Consider the following 22,396-nt stretch of genomic DNA (forward strand, 5'->3'; position numbering starts at 1 on the left):
TCTTAAAGCCATTCTTTGATAAAGGAAAATGATTGTCTTGCTTTAACTTTGTTTCCCCAACTTTTATGAGGTGAAGTATACTTCCTTTTTATTGACCATATGGACTTCCCTCCTTTGTGAACTATCAATTCATATCTCTTGTCCATTTTTCTACTGGGTGACAATAGAAAATTTCCTTCAATCACCTTTTTTCTGTTTACTGGTGTTCTCTGAGAGAGGGATATGGTGATAGTTTAATATTAGTTCTGAAATCTATGTTGCAAATATAAACATTATTTTTCTTATTATCTCAGGGAAAAATCTCCAAATCAATGCTGAATAATCATAACATTGTCTACTTAAAAGAAATACTGTAATATAATTTCTGATTATAAAAACCAGCAGGATACTTTAGGTTAAACAGTCTTTATGATATTTAAGTAGTTTCATGCTACTCTTATTCTTTCATTAGGAATGACTATCCCACTATCACAGATTATTTTTCTTCATGTCAATCAACTGCATGAAGTTCTTCAGTGTTAAAATGTTTATTAAAATATACCAATATTTTCAGATAATAGAGAAACAATGTATTTAACATTTGCAAAATTATTATTTAAAATTTAATTGACTCCTAAACAGGTAACAAATTTAAAAGTGAGTTTAGTAGTTATTTTAAAATAAGTATTTAATTAAATGAATCAAAAGATAATGTAACATATCACTGTATTTATTTTTTTTAATAAAATGCATTTGCAAAAATGTTTCGTCAGACACTGGTGCTACAAAAATAAATATAAAACAAATATACATGTTTACATATGTTACTTATAACATAAATACACATTATTTACATCTTCAAAAATTCCCAAATTTCAGCAGGTTTTGTCCATGATTCTCAACATGCCTGAGACATAGGGAAAACATTAAAAGCAGAAATATACCACACATCATTTATATTTTTGCTTTTAAAAGATTGTTGAATACAAATACATGAACATAATAAGTTTGGGAGTTATGATCTAAGAGCAAAGTCAGGTGTACTATTTTATATCCACTCTATTTAGTAAGTGACTCAAGTTTCATTCTGCTTTGTTCTCTCAGAATACATCCTTTACAGTATAGGTTAAATTTCTTTCATAGAAAGGCTTTCTGAAGAAGTTAAATTTAAAAAAATCACTTTACTTGAAAGCCAACAAAAAAGTTATTTATTAAACTTATATGTCTGAAAGGAGTTTTAATCAATGAAAATTAGGAGTTGAATTAGAAAACATCAAAAGGATGGAAGACAAACACTGTAATTTCTGTTTGATGCATTCTGGTAATTTTTCATTTTCTCCATACCTAAGTGAAGCAAAAGAAAAAAAGACAAAAACATAATTACTTAGTTCTTATGAGAATACTAAAAAACACCTGATATTTTTCAGTAATTCTTCAACAGCAAGAGGCACCTCAGAAAAATTATAACAATTATTTACTAGATACCTAAATAAGGTGAAGCATACAGAGTTTCTTTTCTTTTAAAACAGACCATTTTCTCAACACATTTAAATAACAGAAAGAAAATTAGATAAACTTGAACTGGCTTCATAATTTCATAAGCAAGCCAAAAATCTAGATTCATTAATATTAAAAGGCCCTAATTCTAAAGAAAAATACCAAACTAAACACATTATGAATAGATTTCTTTTTAAATATTAACAATTTCCAAATGATCATACCAAATAAAATGTCAACATGTATCCTGAGAACGAGGGTTCTACCCACTTTGCATCTGCATCCTTCCAGTTTCTGGAGCACCTCAAAGAGCTGTTAACAAAGCCTCTCACTTGAAACATAGTTCTTTAAGTGATGGCACTGCATTACATACAGTTAACACAAAAATGCAGTTGGTAGGTTTCTACAGATTTTATTTGTCCCAAGTGTTTCCATTACAATAAGCACTTCTCATAAAGGAGCACGTCTGCATTGGCATCATCAGCACCGTACTTTCAATAAGTTCTGGTTCAAATGCGGAAAGCAAATGACTCTTTGTTTCTCCTATTGGCAGACTTCTTATTTTTGGCTTGGTGCCCAATACACATTTTCATATAGGATGAAGATACACATTCAAAAACATTAATCACTTTACATTAGATTGGGGATACAGCCTTTCATTTGGGAAAAATAATCAGGTTGTATCTTAAAACAAAGATTTCTTTTTTCTGTTCTTTTAAGTAAACAGGTTTGGCATATTACTTTGAACCTAGAATTAGAAGTCCCTTACTTCTGAAAAGGGCCAACCAAGTTAAGCTATGGAACAGTAAGGCTACGAGGAACCCAACCTCTTAGCGTAGATTATTCATACTAATTGCTCTGCATTAATACAGATAATTATAAAATATGCATAAATGACTATATGCTAAGAATAATTAACAGTTTAAAGAATCATATGATCATTGTCAAAATGAAAGAAGTAACTTTTAAAAATCATCTATTTCAACATATAGAGAAAGAGAAATTACAGCAAAGGGCTGAATCTCAACCAGTATTTTAAGAACTTACCTAGTTGTTTGACCAGTTGGTGAGGTATAACTGATAGAAGACACTCCTGCCTGCACAACCAACTGGGATCCATCATTAAACTGAACCCACACAGCTCCGCTAGTTAACTAGAAAAATAATAAGCATAGGTAAGCACAGGCACAGAAAAAAAAAGCAGCAGCGGCATACAAAATTACTATACAGCAGAGGATTTGTGGTTCTATATTAATATTTAACATATTTAAAAGGTTTTCTACAGTTAAAAAGAAACCAAGTGCCTACAAATTTGGGGCTACGATGGTAGTAGCACTGAGAATATTCATGTCTTTTTCAGATTATTCCTTTAATAGCTAAGATATTATAATATCAAAATTATTCTAAGTAAATCCTGTTTCCCATTAATTTCCATTAGGATTTCAAAGTAGTTTTCTGGTTGTTGTTCCCCCGCCGAAGAAATCTTTAGTATTTCTTACCAAGAAAAGATTTAGGAAATAAAAGCAACATTTTCTTTGTCCTTAGGCTACAAGAATGTCTTTCCTGGCCTGAGAATATTATATTTTAGCCTCTGAAACGTCTTCCTTTAGTCATTAGTAGTCACAATGTGTCACTCAAAGCGGAGAAGCACATAGTATATGGACACCAAATCAAACAGACCTGGGCTCTGCCATCTAGACTCTGCCAACTTAAGAGTACAGCATAGGATTGTGCAAGTCAATCTACTGTTAGAAACCATAATTTAGGGCTGGGTGCGGTGGCTCAAGCCTGTAGTCCCAGCACTTTGGGAGGCCAAGGCGGGTGGATCACGAGGTCAAGAGATCGAGACCATCCTGGTCAACATGGTGAAACCCCGTCTCTACTAAAAATACAAAAAATTAGCTGGGCATGGTGGTGTGTGCCTGTAATCCCAGCTACTCAGGAGGCTGAGGCAGGAGAATTGCTTGAACCCAGGAGGCGGAGGTTGCGGTGAGCCGAGATCGCGCCATTGCACTCCAGCCTGGGTAACAAGAGCGAAACTCCGTCTCAAAAAAAAAAGAAAAAAAAAAAAAAAAGAAACCATAATTTTACTATCTATAAAAGGAGATATATCAACTCTACCAGGTTATTTTGGAGAATAAATTAAACAATGTATGTGAAACACATGGTAGATACCACAAAGCAGGTGCTCAACAAATACACCCCCATAAAGTAGTAGGCTGCATTTTACTTCACTAATAAGTAAAAGTACATGTTCCAGGCTTAGAAGTCTCCAAGTTTCAAATTTTCAGATAACACACACATGTAAGTTTACACCTACATAAAATTCTGTAAATTTGAAACTCAATATGGACTTCACTTTTTTTTTTTTGAGATGGAGTCTTGCTCTGTTGCCTAGGCTGGAGTGCAGTGGCGTGATCTCGGTTCACCACAACCTCCACCTCCTGGGTTCAAGTGATTCTCCAGCCTCAGCCTCCAAAGTAGTTGGTGTGTGCCACCATGCCCCGCTAATTTTGTAATAGTAGAGATGGGGTTTCACTATGTTGGCTAGGCTGGTCTTGAACTCCTGACCTTGTGATTAGCTCGCTTTAGCCTCCCAAAGTGCTAGGATTACAGGCACGAGCCACCATGCCCGACCTTGACTTCACTGTTTAAAAGAGATGGGGTCTTGCTTTGTTGCCCAGGCTGGCCTCAAACTCCTGGACTCAAACGACCCTCCCATTTCAGATTCTTGAGTAACTGGGACTATAGGCATGTGACATCACACCTGGCTTTCACTTGACTTTTAATGCAAAAATCCTTTTTTTCTTTTGCCAAATGAAAGTTACTCTACTAATACTGATTACAAATAATTTCCAAACTTAAAATGTCCCAGATATCAGTCTACTCTTCGTAATTAGTCATTATCATGACCTCTACTTTAAAAACAAAGGGCAAAAGTAGGTCACCCAGGCCCTAGCAGGCAACCTCTTATCAGCAATGTCTGGAGTCTTTCAACTGTATACAAATTTAGAAGTTAAAATTTTTAATGATATAACCGATATAAAAAGGTACAAAAACTTCCTTGTAAAAAGGTATCATTACAATAATTTGTATATTTTGGTAATTGTCTTATCAGTGTGAAAATGAAAAGAAATTCATACTGAGAAAATTCACTCTACTAGAAACTTCTCACCTGTGTAGCCCAACCAACATTTTTCACAAAAACAGATTTCAAAATTTGTGCTGATTTAGGTAGACAATCTTTTAGACTATTAGAAGAGATGTCTGTTCCAGAAGCTGTAGTTGTAAGAGCAAGTCCTTCATTTGTAATCATCTACAGAGAATAAAGGACAGGAAGATATTATTCCTCAGCATTTTTATAAGCCAAATTCAGCAAAAGCAGAAAATTATGGGATTTTTCATTAGCTGAATTTTTTAAAAACAAAATTTTTTTAATGAAAATATAACCTCATTATCAGAAATTAGAAAAATACAGAAAAGAAAAAAAACCCCACACAATTGCTGTTTTCATTTTGGTGGATTTCTTTCATCTTTTTATCCCATGGCATATTCTTTTTATGCATGTGGGTGAGTACACACAAATACACACACCTATTTCTTTAATGTTGCATTTTTCTACGTTGCTGTGTAATCTTTCATCACCATGTTCATTAAATATATAATAAATTTAACCATCAGCCTATCGTGAGCATTTAGGCAGTTAATGATATTTTACTAGTAAAAATAAAACTACTATATATGTATATATTAATACATTTAGCTTTTCCAAGAGGGCTGAGATTGGGGCTCATTGAGGTGACATTTAAAGAGACCTAAAAAGAATTACTCATATAAAGTTAAGAGGTTAGGGAAAAGAGTTCTAGGTCAAGTGAACAGCATGTGAAAAGTTCTTTTGACTTGTTTAAAGAACTGAAAGAAGGCCTTTGAGGCTTAAGCATAGATAGTATGGGATAAAGTGGCTCAGGGTGAGGTTGGAAAGTAGGTAGATGATAGTAAAGCCCAAATAAACCATTTTATATGATGGGCATCAGGTAATCATTGAAAGGTTTAAAGTACAGAAGTGACATATATTTACTTACAGAGGGATTGAACATTGGTGCCTGCGATGGAGAAGCAGCATTATTCATGACCATTCTATTGAAAGATGCTGTATCTCTTGATGGGTAATTTGAATCCATAGAAGGAGAAGGTGACAAGGCCTTAGGTGAACTAGTATTACTAGGTTTTCTGAAGGAGAAAAGTCCAAATATATTACCTTGAAGCTTTCAATTTACAGAAAACTAAAGAATGGTTATAATATAAACACCAAACTTTTAAAAACATTTTAGCTAGATATTTAAAATTTGCAGATATTTACCTTCCTATGATTATTGGGAAAAAGGGAGCACTCCTAGTTTTCCTTTCCTCTTCTGAAATTATGGATTCCAGTGCTAAACAAATACGATGACCCTATTTCAAAAGAAGAGTGCTTCCGTCATTATTTCACCTACGTCATTTATAATCATTATTAATTAGTATGAAAAACCTATAATTAGGTATGTACCTCATTAGCATGGTCCATATACATTTTCATCTCTTCTTTCAAGCTATCAACTTCACTTTCACTTTTCAAAGTATAAGACTTCCCTGTCTTTTCAATCACCTGAATGAAATCTTTTGTTTGGTGTATTTTTGCCCCTTAAAAAAAAAAATCAGAAAACTGTTCTCTTATCCTTTTTAAAAATATTCCTAGATTTATATTAATTATCATATCAGTATATAATGGCTCCCACATCAAGGTATCATTTTTATTCATTTATTGACTATTAATGAGACTATCAAAGTATTCAATAAATATAGGTCATCCATTTTTTCTCCAACATATATCTGATTTAAGTCTGATGCTTTTATATTTTAAAAAATCACTACATTCATACAAAAACATAATTTGCGGATAGCTATAATTATATATGTACTATATGATATGAATGCTTTGCATCCCTTAAAGGAGCTTTATAGATTTAAAAAGTCACCTTTATGAAATAGGTTTAGAAAATAAGAAAATTCATCTTTATAGAATAGATTTAGAAAATTCTCTGACTCAACCCTAAACTTTTTGCTAAATTTATAATACTCATAATTTGGTGTATATCCATTTAAGGTTTCTAATAAGAAATAGGACATTGCTCATTTCATGTGATTTTTATACTATCAGTCTAGATTTAGTTAAACCGGAGCTATGTAGCAAAAGAGGACTAATATACATATTATAAGATAAATTGTTTAAAGGAAGGTATATATAAATTTTGATTAGTATGATTTGACATATATACTCTGCTATGCAACTTACATGTATAGTTACATACATACATATCTTTAAAACTGGCTGTGTTGAATTTTAAAAACCCACATATATGTAACTACTAAATTCCAAACTAAAGGAACAAGTTACCATTTCCAAATGGTACTTACCATCATAAAACCAAACCTCGAAATCAGCACCAGGAGAATTCTCCATCAAAATGCATTTAGCGTATCTTGTAAAATATGTGATTTTGGGAGATTTAGATCTTACAAGCTGTACAAACCTGGAAGCATATTGATATTTTCGCCAGTATTTTTCTAAGGAAAAAATAATTACTTAACATTAGGGAAGAAAGTGTTGACTTGACATATAGTTTTACCTATTTATTTTTATTTCTAATAGAGTTAGATTAGACAGGTTTTCTTATTCTTTTCTACAAGTCACCTCAATGAAGTCTTACTCTTCAGTACTTATGTCCCCAGTCCATAATATCCAGAAACCAAACTGAGAGTCAAATTTGGTTAACTATAATCATAAATAATCATTTACGTAGCAGCAGTGATTTCAAAAGTCACTAGATACTTCATGGTCAATTAGTTTTTAAATACGGAATGCTTCACAAATTTGTGAGTCACAGGGGCCATGTTCTCTCTAACATTCCAATTTTAGTATATGTGCTCTGAAGCAAGCAATGTTGAATTTTTTAACACAATTATGGCCACATTCTAAACGAATGTACAAATTACATTTGTGAGACATATGACTAATGTTCTAGAGTTAGTTTTTACTTAAGTAGAATATAGTACCATTATAACACAGAATATTAATAGTAAACATTGCATTAAAGGCATATAACTCTCACCAGAAACAAAGTACAAGAATATGATATGACCTAAAGTTTGACTGAAGCCAAGATATTTATAATTTATCATATCTCCATATAGAGTTTATACATAAATACATATAAATCTATGATCCAAATTTATTCCCTGGTAAATTCGCATACCTGGTAAATTGTCAAAGCTGTACCTACTGATGTTGTCAGTAAGTGAGGGAGGTCTATCAGCAAGAGGAAAATCTCTTCCATCATTTGGATAATAAATAGTGATCTGCCAAAAAGATTTTTAAAAATTCTAATTACATACCATTAAGTTCCAGTATTACATTTTGCTCGAAAGTATGAGAAGTGTTTAAATGTAACATTAAATATTATTTTATGAAAAATGTTAAATATTCTATAAAAACATTTTCTTTGCTTTTTAACTGAAGGCAAAAATTTAGATTTTGTCACTAGAAATAATTATTTTTAATAGTACACTAATTTATTTAAATATGTTTAATATGTTATTTGAGTTTTTGAATTCCAGAGACACTATCATACCAAGAAACTGATTTTTAAAAAACTTACATAATTGTAAAATGAATTAGAATGCTAAATGTGCTTAAGTAATTGAAGTTGTAAGATAAAAAGTAACTCCACATTACCGTATTTCCATCACTAGATATCTGAAGAACTTCTTTCACATATTCTTGAGATGCATACTCCTTTAGAAGCTCCACACACACCTCCTCTGAATCAAGTATGCTCACCTAAAAAACACCCCAAAAATCAGTAATAATTCTTTTGTTTACTAGAACAGCTCTGACATACATAGTACTTAGGAATACTTAACCATGGTAGAAGCAAATATTGAAGTCAAAATCAAATAGCTGCTTCACTACAACAGTCCATATCAGAGGTATAATTGAGTACAACTGTGAACCATATGGCACAAATGTAAGAATGTATAATGAAGTGTGAAATGATAATCAATCAGCAGAAAGCAAGCAGAAGGTAGGGTGGAGAATAAGGGCTTTGAAAAGATAATAGCAAGCCAAACAAAGGCAAGAATGAAATGGGAAAATGGGAAACAAAGAACAGGATAAAGATAGAATTTAAAAAAAAAATACATCATTTTCAATTCACATATAAAATTTTTAAACTCTAAACTTAAATGTGCACATGCCTTTTCCTTACTTCCAGATGCTAAAATAAAAAGTTATATTTTCTAGTTTTTCAAAAATTTGAGATAGGATTAAATTTAGAAACAATAAAAACAGAAAAGGATAATATTAAATATTAACTCACTGATTGGAACTGTGAACAAAATAACCTTTTAACACAGCATATAGCCAGTATTTTAAAATGTTTTCATTAAAATCTATTGTAATAATATGAAATCTAAAACTTATCAGTATCAATTCACTATTCTTAAGAAGACAGAGGGAAACAAGAGCCGTTTTTCCATAAACGCCCGGTTTCTTTTCTCTTTAATATAGTTGATCATGTACACACTCCAAGTACAAGGAACATTACAGAGGACAAAAAAATATGTTCTCAAGAATTGTATTCTCAAGTAAAATGTTATGTAGTAACTTAGGAAAATAACAGACATACCACGGCCTTTTTGGTTTTCTGTCTGATCGGTTTTAACCTGTGAGCAATCAATGGAGATGTAATGCTTCTTAATGTACGATTCTGATAACCCAGTGGTGGCTCCATATCCCTAGTCTTGCTCTGTTCAGAAAGAGGATCTAAGCCAAAAACACATTCTTGTTGGATTATCCCAGGTTTACTGTGAAGTGCCATCATGGATTTCATGGTATTTGGCTGATTTACAGAATGTGCATTATCAGAAGCATCAGAGTTCTTTTTGACTTTTATATCAGTCCAGGCATTTTTTGATGTGTCCTTCTGCAAATCTAGGTGGTCCTGGAAATCCTGGTTTGAGCTGATGCTGTCATATTCAGTAGTTTTTCTTAAGTGAGCTGTAATATACATATAGAATGAAGCAATTTAGTAAATAACTAAAAACACAAGTTGACACAAAACAATGTCATTCTGATTATCACAGCATTTTTTGAACAAAAGAAATCTAGTAAAAAAAAGAGCTCTTAATTTTCTAACAAATAAGCAGTTTTAAGACATAATAGGATAGTGACTTTGAAAGAACATTTTAAATCAGATTGTGAAGAAATATCTTTAGTATTCCTAAGACACAAAAAATATTAACATCAAATTAATTTTTCAATCAAGGCAAAAACTAGTCACGATATGGTCACCTATTAATTCTAAAGCAAGCAATCGCCAGTGCTCCAACAAAAGCAGATTTGAGTTCCCAAGTAATCATTCTACATGAGAAAAATACAAAAATTTACTCTCTTTAAGAACGGTGTAGCCCATCTTTACTTAGAAATACTTGTAATTAATGAAAATATGCAACTAAAAGCAAAAACACTATATGCACAGTTTTAATATTAATATTTAATATTACCTATGTACTTGCGCCCACATTTTTAAAAAAGGTATTAACTTTACCAATTTATATTTTGTATGGCCTTGAAGTTCACATATAAAACATTATCTTTTAAAGGCTTTAAATGAATAAATTATATGAAACTTGGTAAGGCAATTTTTCAACACTAAACTCTAAAAATGTGAATTATAATAGTTTTCTTAAATGACTTTTTTAGTGCATTCCCCTACTCTTGTTATGATAAAGTATTTTGTATCAAATAATACACTGAAAAATTGCAGGAGCACTACTGGATTATTATAAACAAGGTTATTTCTCTATCTCAGACAAGTCTGTGTTACTGAATGTAAGCATCTGTAAACACAACAGATGTGCAAAATTAAGTACATGGCCGTTTTATAGCTTATAAAAAACAAACCTGAATTATCATCTCCAAGAAGTACAAATAAAAAGGTTAATTTCCTTTTATGCTTCTGAAAATAATATGCATTTTAAAAAAAGAATAGACTCAAGATAACATACAACTCTCTGCTTAAATTACAGTTGTATTATGCACTTGTCTACGAAGTAATATGACACTTAGTAAAAAATGATCTCCTCCTCTCCATATGTCTTTTTTATTCTCTCTTTTTTACATCATTATTTCCCAACTCACCTTCTGTGAATCTGTCATGTTCATTATGAGCAATGTTTAACCTTCAAACTCTGTATTATAAACAACATAATGACGTGGATGATAGGTGTTTAAAAATGTTTAGGTTTTAGGAGCTGTACTTCAGTGTGAGGTTCCATTGGTACCCTATAATGTCCTTATCAGCTTCTACTTAAAAATAAGGTCAACCATCTTGATTATTTTATGGGCACTGATGGTTAAGTGCTGATTATTGAGAGGTTGCAAAGCAGAGGGGTTAAGAATAAAGTCTCTGAGCCAGACTACTTACATTAGAACCCTGGCTCCTCTACTGAATGGTCACATAGCTTGGGCAAATTAAGCTCTGTGTACCCAGTTTCCTCATCTGTAAGACGGAGACAGTAACAGTATCTTCCTCATGTTTTTAAGTGAGACCTTAATGTATGTTAAATATTAAGGACAGTGGCTGACTTATAGCAAATATTCAAATATTGTAATACAGCTTTATTGAGATGAACTGAAAATGCTTTTTTTTTTTTGAGACAGAGTCTTGCTCTGTTACCCAGGCTGAAGTGCAATGGCATGATCTCAGCTCACTGCAACCTTTGCCTCCCTGGGTTCAAGTGATTCTCATGCCTCCGCCACCCAAGTAGTGGGATTATAGGTGTATGCCACCACGCCCAGCTAATTTTTGTATTTTTAGTAGAGAAGGGGTTTTACCATGCTGGCCAGACTGGTCTCCAACGCCTGACCTCAAGTGATCTGCCTCGCTTCCTCCCAAAGTGCTGGGATTACTGGCGTGAGCCACTGCACCTGGCCAATGTTTTTTTTTTTTTTTTTTTTTTTTTTTTTTTTTGAGGCAGGGTCACAGAGTACAGTGGTGTGATCATAGCTCACTGCAGCCTTGAGTTCCTTGGCTCAGGCAATCCTCCCGCATCAGCTTCTCAAGTAACTGGGCCTACAGGTGGATGCTACCACACTTGACTAATTTTTAAATTTTTTTGTAGATACAGGGTCTTACTATGTTGCCCAAACTGATCTTAAACTCCCGGCCTCAAGCAATCCACCTGCCTTGGCCTCCCAAGTGTTGGGATTAGAGGCATGAGCTACTGCACCCAGCCAGAAAATGATTTTCTTTAAAAACCTCAAATAGAACACTGCAATGATTGGTAGGTGTCCAAGTAATTAATTCTTGATTAAATACTCCATTAAAAACTCACCATTTATTTGCAGATTCCCAAACCACTGTTGTACTGTTTCAGTCTGAGGTGTCAGGTCTGCAAATGGAAGAGGAGTTTTTCCTGGGCAAAGATGATTGGAGCTAAACAAACAAACAAACAAACAAAAAATCCCATAAACTAATACAAAATTATCAGGTAACTTTTTAAAGTAAAAATATTAGAAAAGGAAGATTTCTTCTCATTTGAACACCTGAACATTTTAGAATAACTATAGAAAATAATATTGGCATAACTATGTTATCTCTAAAAAGTTAAACTCCCATGCCAAAATGCCCAGGGTACTTTGATAGCATTTCTATAAGGTTTCTGCCCTCTTATAACTTAAGCATAAAAATCATAAAATGACCAGAAAAAGAAAAAGACCACACTATCGTCACTAAAAATTAGTTTTCATGTTGGAAGCAGTCAGTATTATGACCACTCAGGCTCAGCTTTTCTATCTATGCATACAGTTATTATTAAAGTATTTTAAGAGTAAGGTATGACTAATATATAATACTTTGCACTGGAGACCCATTCCATATAAAATTAAAAAATGAGACTAAATATTTCCAAAAATTAAGCAATCCTATAAACACATTCATGAACACACACACTCAACTCCTTTTAAGACTGCTAACCACAGGTCAAATCATTATTCTAATTTTCATCCTAATAAATAAAAATCATAATTGAGAAGTACCTCAGAAACATGACAGTATATATATATATATATATACACATATTTAAAGACATTCATTTCCCTGGTAACCCCTGGCTTAGATGCAGCTTCATATTTATACTAGTATAATGTTTACCAAAAAATAAAACGCCTTTGATAGAATTCTTACAGTGCTTGATTGATATCAGGTTTTTCAAAAGATCCAGAACTGTTGGATGTCTTCTCTTTAAAGAAGTTAAAGATGTTGGCATTGTTGTTTGCGGGCGAGTATCTCTCTTCATTTTCACTTCCTCCTGATCTTTTGGACTTTGAAAGCATTTCTGCTGAGTGACATCGTTCCATTGTATATGTTTTTGCTCGAGATTGACTATTAGAAGTGCCAGATCTATCAGAGGAATGAGCTCTACGAAGATATCGAGAATGTGGTCTTTCTTCTGCATTTTGAATTATTCTTCCCCTTCCACTATTACTGGTTTCTTGATTTCCCCACTGAGTATAAAAACTGCTTCCATTTCCTGAAGAAGAAAAATCACTTGAACTTTTATTCTTTGGAAATACAGTCATTTTATTTGGGAGTGGCTGACCAATCAAAAGTCTTCTTTTGTCAAATAAACTACCACTTATACTGGTACTGGAAGAAGCTGTAATAGCAGTAGAAATTGTGGCATGCCCACTATCAATCGAGTCTTCCACAGTTCCCAAATCTTTAGTTTTCGTTGAAGAATTTCGGGACATAAAAGGATGGTCCAATACTGAAGACAGACTTAAACGATCTGCTGGATTTCTACGAAGTAATTGGTGAATAAGGTCCTTGGCCTCTATTGACAAAAAAGTTGGCATTTCATAATCTGCCAATACTACTTTATTTAATGTGTTCTTGACTGTGTCAGTGTCAAAGGGTGGTCTCCCGATAAGCAATGTATAAAACATACAGCCCAGGGACCAAACATCAGATTCAAGGCCATGTGCACTTCGAGTTGCAATTTCTGGTGAAATGTAGTTAGGAGTTCCACATAATGTATAGTGCTTTTCATGTGGCATTTTCAACTGAGTTGCCAGCCCAAAATCAGCAATCTTGATGTTCATATTACGAGTAAGTAAGAGGTTAGAAAGTGTAAGGTCCCGATGTAGTATACCATGAGAATGAAGATACAACATCCCTGTGATGATCTGGTGCATGAAGTGTCGAGCTGTTAGGATATAAAAAAAGAATTTATAATTTAGAAACTCTGGAAGATACAGTGTCTAGTATTTAGTAAACATTATGAAACACAGGTTTAGAACACTGGCTTGGAGCTTAGATTTGCCAGCTACTTCAATTACCAGCAATAATCAGAGTGGTACCATCACACCACTCTGAAGATATCATATTAATCTTTAAGAAAACTAGGCACTCCTTTTAATCTTTGTTCTTCCCAACTGATGAGTGTTTTACATACAACTAAGAGATGCTTAATGTTTTTTTAGCAATTGAGAGTCATTAGGGTAACCACAGCAATTAAGAAAACAAACAATTGCACAAACAATTCCTACATATATTCTAATTGTAAAAAAAAAAGCTAAAGTACCATCCACGTCTCCCAAACTCTCCTAAGTAATAAGTGTGAAATTTGTTTTATACCTTCATCAGCATGCTTACATACATTTAAATCTAGAGATACACTGAAATAAATGCTTTTTAAATACAACAATGGTATCAAAAATATAGTTTCATTACTTTTCTCCCCACTTCACAATATTTCTTAGAGATATTTCTATATCAGTACCAGAGATCTTTAATTGCTATTGATGAGTATTTGGATCATTTATAAAATTTCAAGATTAAAAATGCAGTAATAAACATTCCTGTACATGCTTATTTCCTTGAATATATGCATGGGTTGTTTCTCTATGGTAGATTCAAGATGTAGAATCACTAGGTTGCAGGATAGGAAAATTTAGTATTGTCATACCACACAAAATTACCCTTGAAAACCTGTATTTTCACGTACATCCTTGTTAACATTCAGTAGTCTCAATTTGATGAATAAAAAATAACGGTACCTCATTATTTTGGTTGGCATTCTCATGATTACTATTGGCTTTAAACATCTTTTCATATGTTTATTAGTGATCAATATTTTCTCTTCTGTGAATAGTCTGCTCATATTAGCTGTTTATTTGTCTATTCAATTAGCTTTTCTTTTTAGGTATGTCTTATATCTTTTAATACAGTACTAATTTTTTAGTTGTAAATTTTGCAAATATTTCCTTCCTATCTTTTTCTTTTAATATCTTTTGTCATATAAAGTTTTAAATTCTAATTTAGTCAAATTGATAATTATTTTACTTTATAGGTTTTACAGGTTCTGTCTTATTTAATAAGGCCTTTTTCTTTTCTTTTTCTTTTTTTTTTTTTTTTGGAGATGGGGGCATCACTCTGTAACCCAGGCTGGAGTGTAGTGGTGGGATCCTGGCTCAATGCAGCCTCTGCTTCTTGAATTCAAGCAATTCTCTCACCTTAGCTTCCCAAGTAGCTGGGATTACAGGCTTGCACCACCATGCCTGGCTAACTTTTACATTTTTAGTAGAGACAGAGTTTCACCACGTTAGCCAGGCTGGTCCTGCCTCGGCCTCCCAACATGCTGGAATTACAGGTGTAAGCCACTGCACCAGCCAAATAAGTCCTCTTTCTTATGAAGTATTATACAAAAATCAACATGTGTATTGATTTTTTTCAATTTGTATTATTTCTTTGGAATAAACTTCCAACAATGGAATCTGAGTAAAAGAATATAAATATTCCATAACTCTAAATTCATATTCCTGAATTGTTTTCCAAATGGCTTACATAGATTCAGATGTACAAGAAGTCTATCAGCAACCACCTCTCTTAACTTACCTGTAATTTCAGTTAGCAGAGCAAGATAACTTGAAAACAATTACTTGTGTCAATGTATAGACCTTATTTGATTCTGCTTTGAACTGCAAAAAGTATTTATGAGAAATTGAGGACGTCTGATGCTATATATTTGATAGTAAAGAATTATTAGGTGTGACAATGACTTTTTGAGTATGTCTTTAAAGAAGTCTATATTTTGAAATATTTAAAGTTAAAAATGTCCATAATTTGCTCCAAAATATTTTGGAAAATCAGGGTAGTACAAATAGTATTGATGAAATAATATAACCATGAGTCAGTAGTTTTGGAAGCTGAGTGTTAAATCCAAAGGGACTCATTATAGCACACTACTTAAATGTTTCACATTTTCTACAATAAACAGTTTCAATGGCTATTTTTGCTTGATTTAGAACTACTCTATAGCCACCAATGGCATCGTAAAAAGCTTACACTAAACTGCTATCAATAATTTAATTTAAAATGTGGTTTCAAGGACAGAAGGACAACAAATTTCTAACTACTACTGTAGTAATTGAATTGTTTTAACAATTAGCAGCATGGGAAATCTTTTCTAGCCTAAAGTAGTAATTCAAACAGTTTTACTATATATTACAAAATAGCATATTACTCAAAACTACACTTTAAAAGGCAAAATTTTTATCTACCCCCCAAAAAAAAAACAACAGATGCTTACCTTCATTTTCTGAGAAGGGTTTCACTCTGTTCTTTAGATACCTGTTCATTTCTCCATTGTGGCACATTTCTAATACCAGATACACATAATTGCTATCTTCAAAATAGTTATAAAGCTGAAATGTGAAAAGGCATAATAAATTAAAACATAAAAAAATTCAGTGTCCTTGGTCACTTCTATAAAATTAGTATCTTACCTCCAAGATAGAAGGATGTTTCAATTGGCAATGTATTTTCACCTCATTTTGGACTCTCTGTACCATTCCTGCTTTGTACATGGCTTTCTTATCTATCTAAAAAGAACAGGTTTAAATGTTGACAAACTTTCAAATGTAAACAGGTTAAAAGCGAACTTGAAAACAAAGTATACTTTAATTTACAATAGTCTGAAGTTCTTTTACATGTCATTGCAGTCAATCTACTGTTATCTGTTTTCCCTATGCACCTAGCAGAGTGCTTGGCAGAGAAGACACTTAGTAAAAGTTTGCCCAATTCATTCTAATATCCTCTCTCAATTTAAATAATCTGATAGCACAACTAGCCTAACTATAAGGGAAAAGAATTCCCAACTCAGGCAAACTTTGAAACAAAACCTCCCTTTCCTTTTCCAAGTGGTTTAGATAAAAGATTCTTTGTTTTTTACTTTTTTAATGACAGGGTCTCGCTCTGTCACCTCACCGAAGCTGGAGTGCAGTGGCACTATCACAGCTCACTGCCGCCTCAACCTCCCAGGCACAAGCAATCCTCCCACCTCAGCCTCCTGAGTAGCTGGGACCACAAGCTGCCACACCCGGCTAATTTTTGGTAGAGAGGAGGTTTCACCATGTGGCACAGCTGGTCTCAAACTCCTGAGCTCAAGCGATCCATCCACCCGCTTCGGTTTCCCAAAGTGTTGAGATTACAGGCATGAGTCACCCACCCGGCCGAAAATTTGTTTATGTTTATGTTACTCCTATTAGACTGACTTGTAACAATGAAGAATAATATTTTAGATTATTACAGTGTAATACAGAATTATACACAGTATATTCTTATAAACAAATTACTTGTTAGTTGATTTCTACTCATTACTCCAAGTATGCATAATTACACCATATACTAGGTCTACTGAATATTAATGAAGATAAAACACTTATTTAAGCAAGGTCAAGGCTTTCCTAAAATATTATTAAGCTCAAGAGCTGGACTTGGCACTATTGTCTTCTGCCTATGCAAAGTGTTCTTTACGCCACAATCAAAAGAACGGCTGGTGTGTAAGGAGTTTCTGATATCTTTGACACCTCTGTAGTTACTTGCAAAGTACAGAAGTTGATTAGTTTATTCTTACCATTTTGATTGCAACTTCCAAACCAGTGTGAATGGACTCAGCTCTGTAGACACCAGCAAATGATCCTTTACCAAGGAGATTTCCAACTTTAAAATCCTTAAAAGTTAAAATTAAAGATTATGTGTGATGACTTACAGTAGAAAGGAAGATGGGAAAGGGCTGAAAAAAGAAGATAAAATGGATGGAGAGGGGAATTTGAGAAAATTCAAGCAGGTATTACACCTCGATGCAGCAGGTGTCTAGGGTGGAAGGCATGTTGGCTCAGCGCGGGGATCCCTGAGCTTCCAGGCTGGACTCGAGGTGGTGCACCCTAGCGATCTGGTTCCTTAACCTCAGTGCAGCCTAAGCGCCCTCCTCCCATCTCCAGCCGGCCCTTGGCAGCCGAAGGCCTGGTCAGAATCCCGCCGCAGCTCCCGCCGGAGATAACCGTCATCGCCTTGGAGAAGTAGGAGGTAGCCCTGCCCCGTTCTAGCGCGGCAGCTCGGGCGGGATTGCTGACAGCAAGTCGCAGTGCCTGGGGACACGGCCGGGCGGCGAGGGACTCACCTGTCCCGCCTCCTCTACCCCTACGGTTTCTGAGGGGCGGGCCGCTCCGCCCCTAAACAGCTGGGACCGGGCGGTTGGGACCCTCCCTAAGCACCTCGGCGCCGGCCCCGCAGCTGTTAGCTTCCCTCGCTCCGCTTCCCACGGCGGTCTCCAGTCCCGCCATAACTACTCCAACCCGCCCCGCTGCAGACTGCCGAGTCTTTTCACCTCGATCTTCTCCCCGATGCAGGTCGCCATATTTCCAGGCCCTGGCCTGGGTTCTCCGGATTAGCTTCCTTCACGCAGTCCCTTCGAGGCAACGCTCCAAGCAGCCAGCCGGTCTTGGCGCCCATCAGGCTCGGTTCTCTAGGCCGCCGCTCCAGGCGACGACGCTAAGGCCGCGGAGAGTTCTCCCCGACACCGTCCAAGGCCTGGGCGGTGCCTCTGCGCTCCCATTTTGAAAAACTCCCGCCGGTTGCAGTTTGTGAGTCTGGTGGTGACGTAACGGGACGGATGGCTCCGGAGAGGCTGCGCCGGGGCGCGCATGCGCAGCAGTCCCTCCTTCGTGACTGGCCCAGGGTTTTCGACCTCTGAGCCAAGGTCCGGAAGCGCTCCGGCTGCCTCGGGCTTGGACGGGAGCCCGTCGCGGGCCTGCTCTCGGACGACCTTCTGCAAGACGGGTGAAAGAGCAGCCTTTAGACATGGAACACTTACAGCTGATCGGTTACTTCACTGTTCGAAATGCCACTTCTAATTCCGGAAAGGTTTAAAAATATTTTAAAACGTCAAATGTTTAAGACTTGACAGAGCGAGGGAAAAAAGCATTACCTTCCGTAAAGGGACACCGTTTACACCACCACCCCGTACTCCATAGTTTTTTTGTAACTGTAATTAATGTGTATGGTACCTTAAGAAGACGAACTCGCCGGGCGCGGTGGCTCAAGCCTGTAATCCCAGCACTTTGGGAGGCCGAGGCGGGTGGATCACAAGGTCAAGAAATCGAGACCATCCTGGTCAACATGGTGAAACCCCGTCTCTACTAAAAATACAAAAAATTAGCTGGGCATGGTGGCGCGTGCCTGTAATCCCAGCTACTCAGGAGGCTGAGGCAGGAGAATTGCCTGAACCCAGGAGGCGGAGGTTGCGGTGAGCCGAGATCGTGCCATTGCACTCCAGCCTGGGTAACAAGAGCGAAACTCCGTCTCAAAAAAAAAAAAAGAAAAAAGAAAAAAAAAAAAAAGAAAACGAGACCTTTATAAGTTTGGGATGGTGTTTTTTTGTTTGTTTTTTCTTTGGGGGTGTGTGGTGGGGCAGACTCTACTCTGTTGCCCAGGCTGGAGTGCAGTGGTGCAAACTCAGCTCACTGCAACCTCTGCCTCCCCAGTAGCTGGGATTACAAGCAACCGCCACCACTCCCAGCTAATTTTCGTATTTTTAGTAGAGAAGGGGTTTCACCATGTTGGCCAAGTTGGTGTTGAACTCCTGACCTCGTGACCCACCCCTCTCGACCTCCCAAAGTGCTGGGATTATAGGCTCGAGCCACCACACCCAGCCGGGATGGTGTCTTGCAGGTGAGAAAAGTGTGATGCTCAAGGAAGGATGTATGACAAACAGAACGAGCGCACAAATTTAGATCTGTTCATAAATGAAAGCTCTTTTCCTCTACGTTAATGTATATTTCGAATTTACTTAAATTTGTTTATATGGAAGCTGTAAAAAATCTCTGTTCAGAGAAAAGTCAACTTTTTTCCTTCATTTCCGGAAATCTTTCATTAAAGGTAATGTTACAGTGCTTGAGCGGTTCTCATTTAGGCCCCTGATTCCAGTCTTTCAGCTAAGACTTGCCTTAGCTGTTGACTTTTCCAAAGTTCCTATAATTCACCATCATTGTTTTTTATTTGTTTGTTTGTTTGTTTTGTTTTGTTTGAGTGGGAGTCTTGCTCTGTTGCCCAGGCTGGAGTGCAGTGGCTCGATCTTGGTTCACTGCAGCCTCCATCTCCTGGGTTCCAGTGATTCTCCTTTTTCAGTCTTCCTGGTAGCTGGGATTGCAGGCAGTGCCACCACACCTGGCTAATTTTTGTATTTTTAGTAGTGACAGAGTTTCACCATTTTGGCCAGGCTGATCTTGAACTCCTGACCTCAGGTGATCTGCCCACCTTGGCTTCCCAAAGCGCTAGGATTATAGGCGTGAGCCTCCATGCCTGGCCCATTTATAAAAAACTTTTTATTTAAAAATAATTTTAAACTTACAGAAAAGTTGTAAGAATAATAAAAAACTCCTATTGTCCTTTACTCAGTCACCAATTCTTAACATTTTGCCATACTTGTTTTAGTATTCTTCATGTGTAATATACGTGTATAAATATATAAATAATATAAACTATATAAATCATGTAAGCTTAATATTTGTATTTTATGAATCATTCTTAAGAAGTTTACATACACTATGCTCTTTTACCTCTTATTTCTAAAATGTGAATTTCTTAAGAACAATGGTATCCTCTTGTGTGTTTATCAAAATAAGGATATTTAACATTGTTACAATATTTATATTTAATCTAATCTACAGTCTGTGTTTCGATAAAGACATTACTGGAACAATTGTGTTGTTCCAGTAATGTCTTTATTTAGCATTTTCCCCTTCAGTATAGATCTAGTACAGGATCACATAGTATATTTAGTTGCCATATCTTTTTAATCTCCTTTAATATGGAAGAATTCCTCAGCCTTTGTATTTTTGTAACATTGAGATTTTTGGAGAGTGCAGGCCAATTATTTACCATTTGTTCATTCCAGTATTACTGAGGTATAATAGACAAAAATTGTGTTTATCCAAGTTGTACAGCAGGATCATTTGATATACATATACAACAATCAAATTCACACATTGTCACCACCCTTAGGGGTGTGTGTGTGTGTGTGTGTGTGTGTGTGTTGCATGCTAGTTATTTTATAGAATCTTCCCTACTTTGGGTTTATCTCATGTTTCCTCATGATTAAATTCAGGTTATGCATTTCTGATTGTAATATTACATATGTGAGTTTATGTTTTTTCCAAGATACCACATTTGGAGACACATGATATTGTCTTTCATTAATTATGTTAATTTGATTTCTGCTTGCAACTAATAAGCAATCTATGGGGGAGACACTTGAATTTAATGCAAATATCCTACTCCTCAGCAAATCCCTCTCACAATTTAGCAGTATTATTGATTTTTCCTAAACTAGTCTTTACTGTGATAGTTACAAAATGATAATTGTTCTCTCTCCGTATTTATTAGAAACAGTTTTGCCAAAAAGAAGAGCCCCGCCTGGTGTGGTGACTCAAGCTTGTGATCCCAGCACTTGGGGAAGTTGAGGCGAGCAGATTGCTTGAGCCCAGGAGTTTGAGACCAGCCTGGGCAAAACAGTGAAAACCCAGTCTCCACAAAAAAATACAAAAATTAGCCAGGGGAGGTGGCGTGCACCTGTGGTCCCAGCTACTCGGGAAGCTGAGGTGGAAAGATCACTTGAGCCTGGGTGGCCGAGGCTACAGTGTGCCAAGATCATGTCACTGCACCCCAGCCTAGGCAACAGAGCCATACCCTGTCTCAAGAAAAAAAAAGAAGAGCCCTACATTTTGCCCTGTTTAATGATATACAGATGGTCTCCAGCTTATGATGCTTCAATTTATGATATTTTGTCTTTATAATGTATTTATTTATTAGAGTATTAAATGCATTTTTTTACTTAGGATATTTTTGACTCATGATGAATTTATTGGGACATAGCCCCCTCACAAGTCAAGGAGCATCTGTGTTATCACAGATAACATAGATGAGTATGGATTTAGGGATTCCCAGATTATTGAATCAGTTATAATCCATTTTCTCAAAGGGTTGTAATCCATTACAATCATCACTTATTTTGGTGTTCAAATTGGGATTTGTTCAGTGAGAGCTCTTTTCAACCTAGCTGTTTTGATAGAACATATGTATATATTTAGCAGTTCTTCACTTTGTGGTACAACAAGATGTTCTAGTTTTATTTTGGGCTTTTTCTGACCCAGCACTGAAGGGAACCATTTCTGCAGTGTCCTGACACCTTTCAGTAGAAAATGGCACTTAAAGAACAGTATCTAGGGGCTCAGCAAGCTTATTGTGACTTGAAATGCATCTATGCCTTTTCAGCAGATGGGACTAAAGAAAAGAACTATTATTAGTAATCATGAGTTCAAGTTGATATCACCAATTCTAATCTAATTTCACATAGTTGTTCTTACTACCTTTAATTTCTATTCTATCACTGTTATGTATATATAATTTTAAAAATTTAAAATCAAATTAATAACAATAAGCATACAAACTCTCCATTTCTGCTTCTCAGATGCAACCCT

General features: G+C 35.5%; 1 protein-coding gene across 2 annotated transcripts; it reads right to left on the reverse strand.

Moving 5' to 3' along the window:
• Positions 1-508: 508 nt before the first annotated feature.
• Positions 509-18,519, reverse strand: PLK4 (polo like kinase 4). Of its 2 annotated transcripts, none has more exons than XM_003927713.4 (16): positions 18,247-18,519; positions 17,494-17,589; positions 16,364-16,459; positions 16,168-16,282; positions 12,762-13,782; positions 11,911-12,011; positions 9,201-9,571; positions 8,249-8,353; positions 7,770-7,872; positions 6,931-7,080; positions 6,023-6,156; positions 5,837-5,928; positions 5,559-5,706; positions 4,652-4,792; positions 2,524-2,630; positions 509-1,323 (listed from the first exon to the last, which is right to left on the reverse strand). In XM_003927713.4, the coding sequence occupies exons 1-16, from the start codon at positions 18,274-18,276 to the stop codon at positions 1,221-1,223; spliced, it is 2,913 nt and encodes a 970-aa protein (XP_003927762.2). In that variant the 5' UTR covers positions 18,277-18,519; the 3' UTR covers positions 509-1,220. The 2 variants fall into 2 exon arrangements, with proteins under 2 accessions (XP_003927762.2, XP_074253021.1); XM_074396920.1 differs by lacking the exon at positions 18,247-18,519 and adding an exon at positions 17,716-18,083.
• Positions 18,520-22,396: the final 3,877 nt, after the last annotated feature.

Source organism: Saimiri boliviensis, chromosome 3 (assembly GCF_048565385.1).
Source record: "Saimiri boliviensis isolate mSaiBol1 chromosome 3, mSaiBol1.pri, whole genome shotgun sequence".
NCBI lineage: Eukaryota > Metazoa > Chordata > Mammalia > Primates > Cebidae > Saimiri > Saimiri boliviensis.

What these genes read in the sequence shown, in the direction of transcription:
- PLK4 (XM_074396920.1), bottom strand. Translation starts at nt 17,748, where the DNA reads ATGCCTTCCACCCTAGACACCTGCTGCATCGAG. An exon ending in AACATCCTTCTATCTTGGAG is followed by an intron (nt 16,283 to 16,363) that starts GTAAGATACTAA and finishes TTCACATTTCAG; the next exon opens with CTTTATAACTATTTTGAAGA. An exon ending in ATGTTGGTTGGGCTACACAG is followed by an intron (nt 2,631 to 4,651) that starts GTGAGAAGTTTC and finishes TTATTTTTCTAG; the next exon opens with TTAACTAGCGGAGCTGTGTG.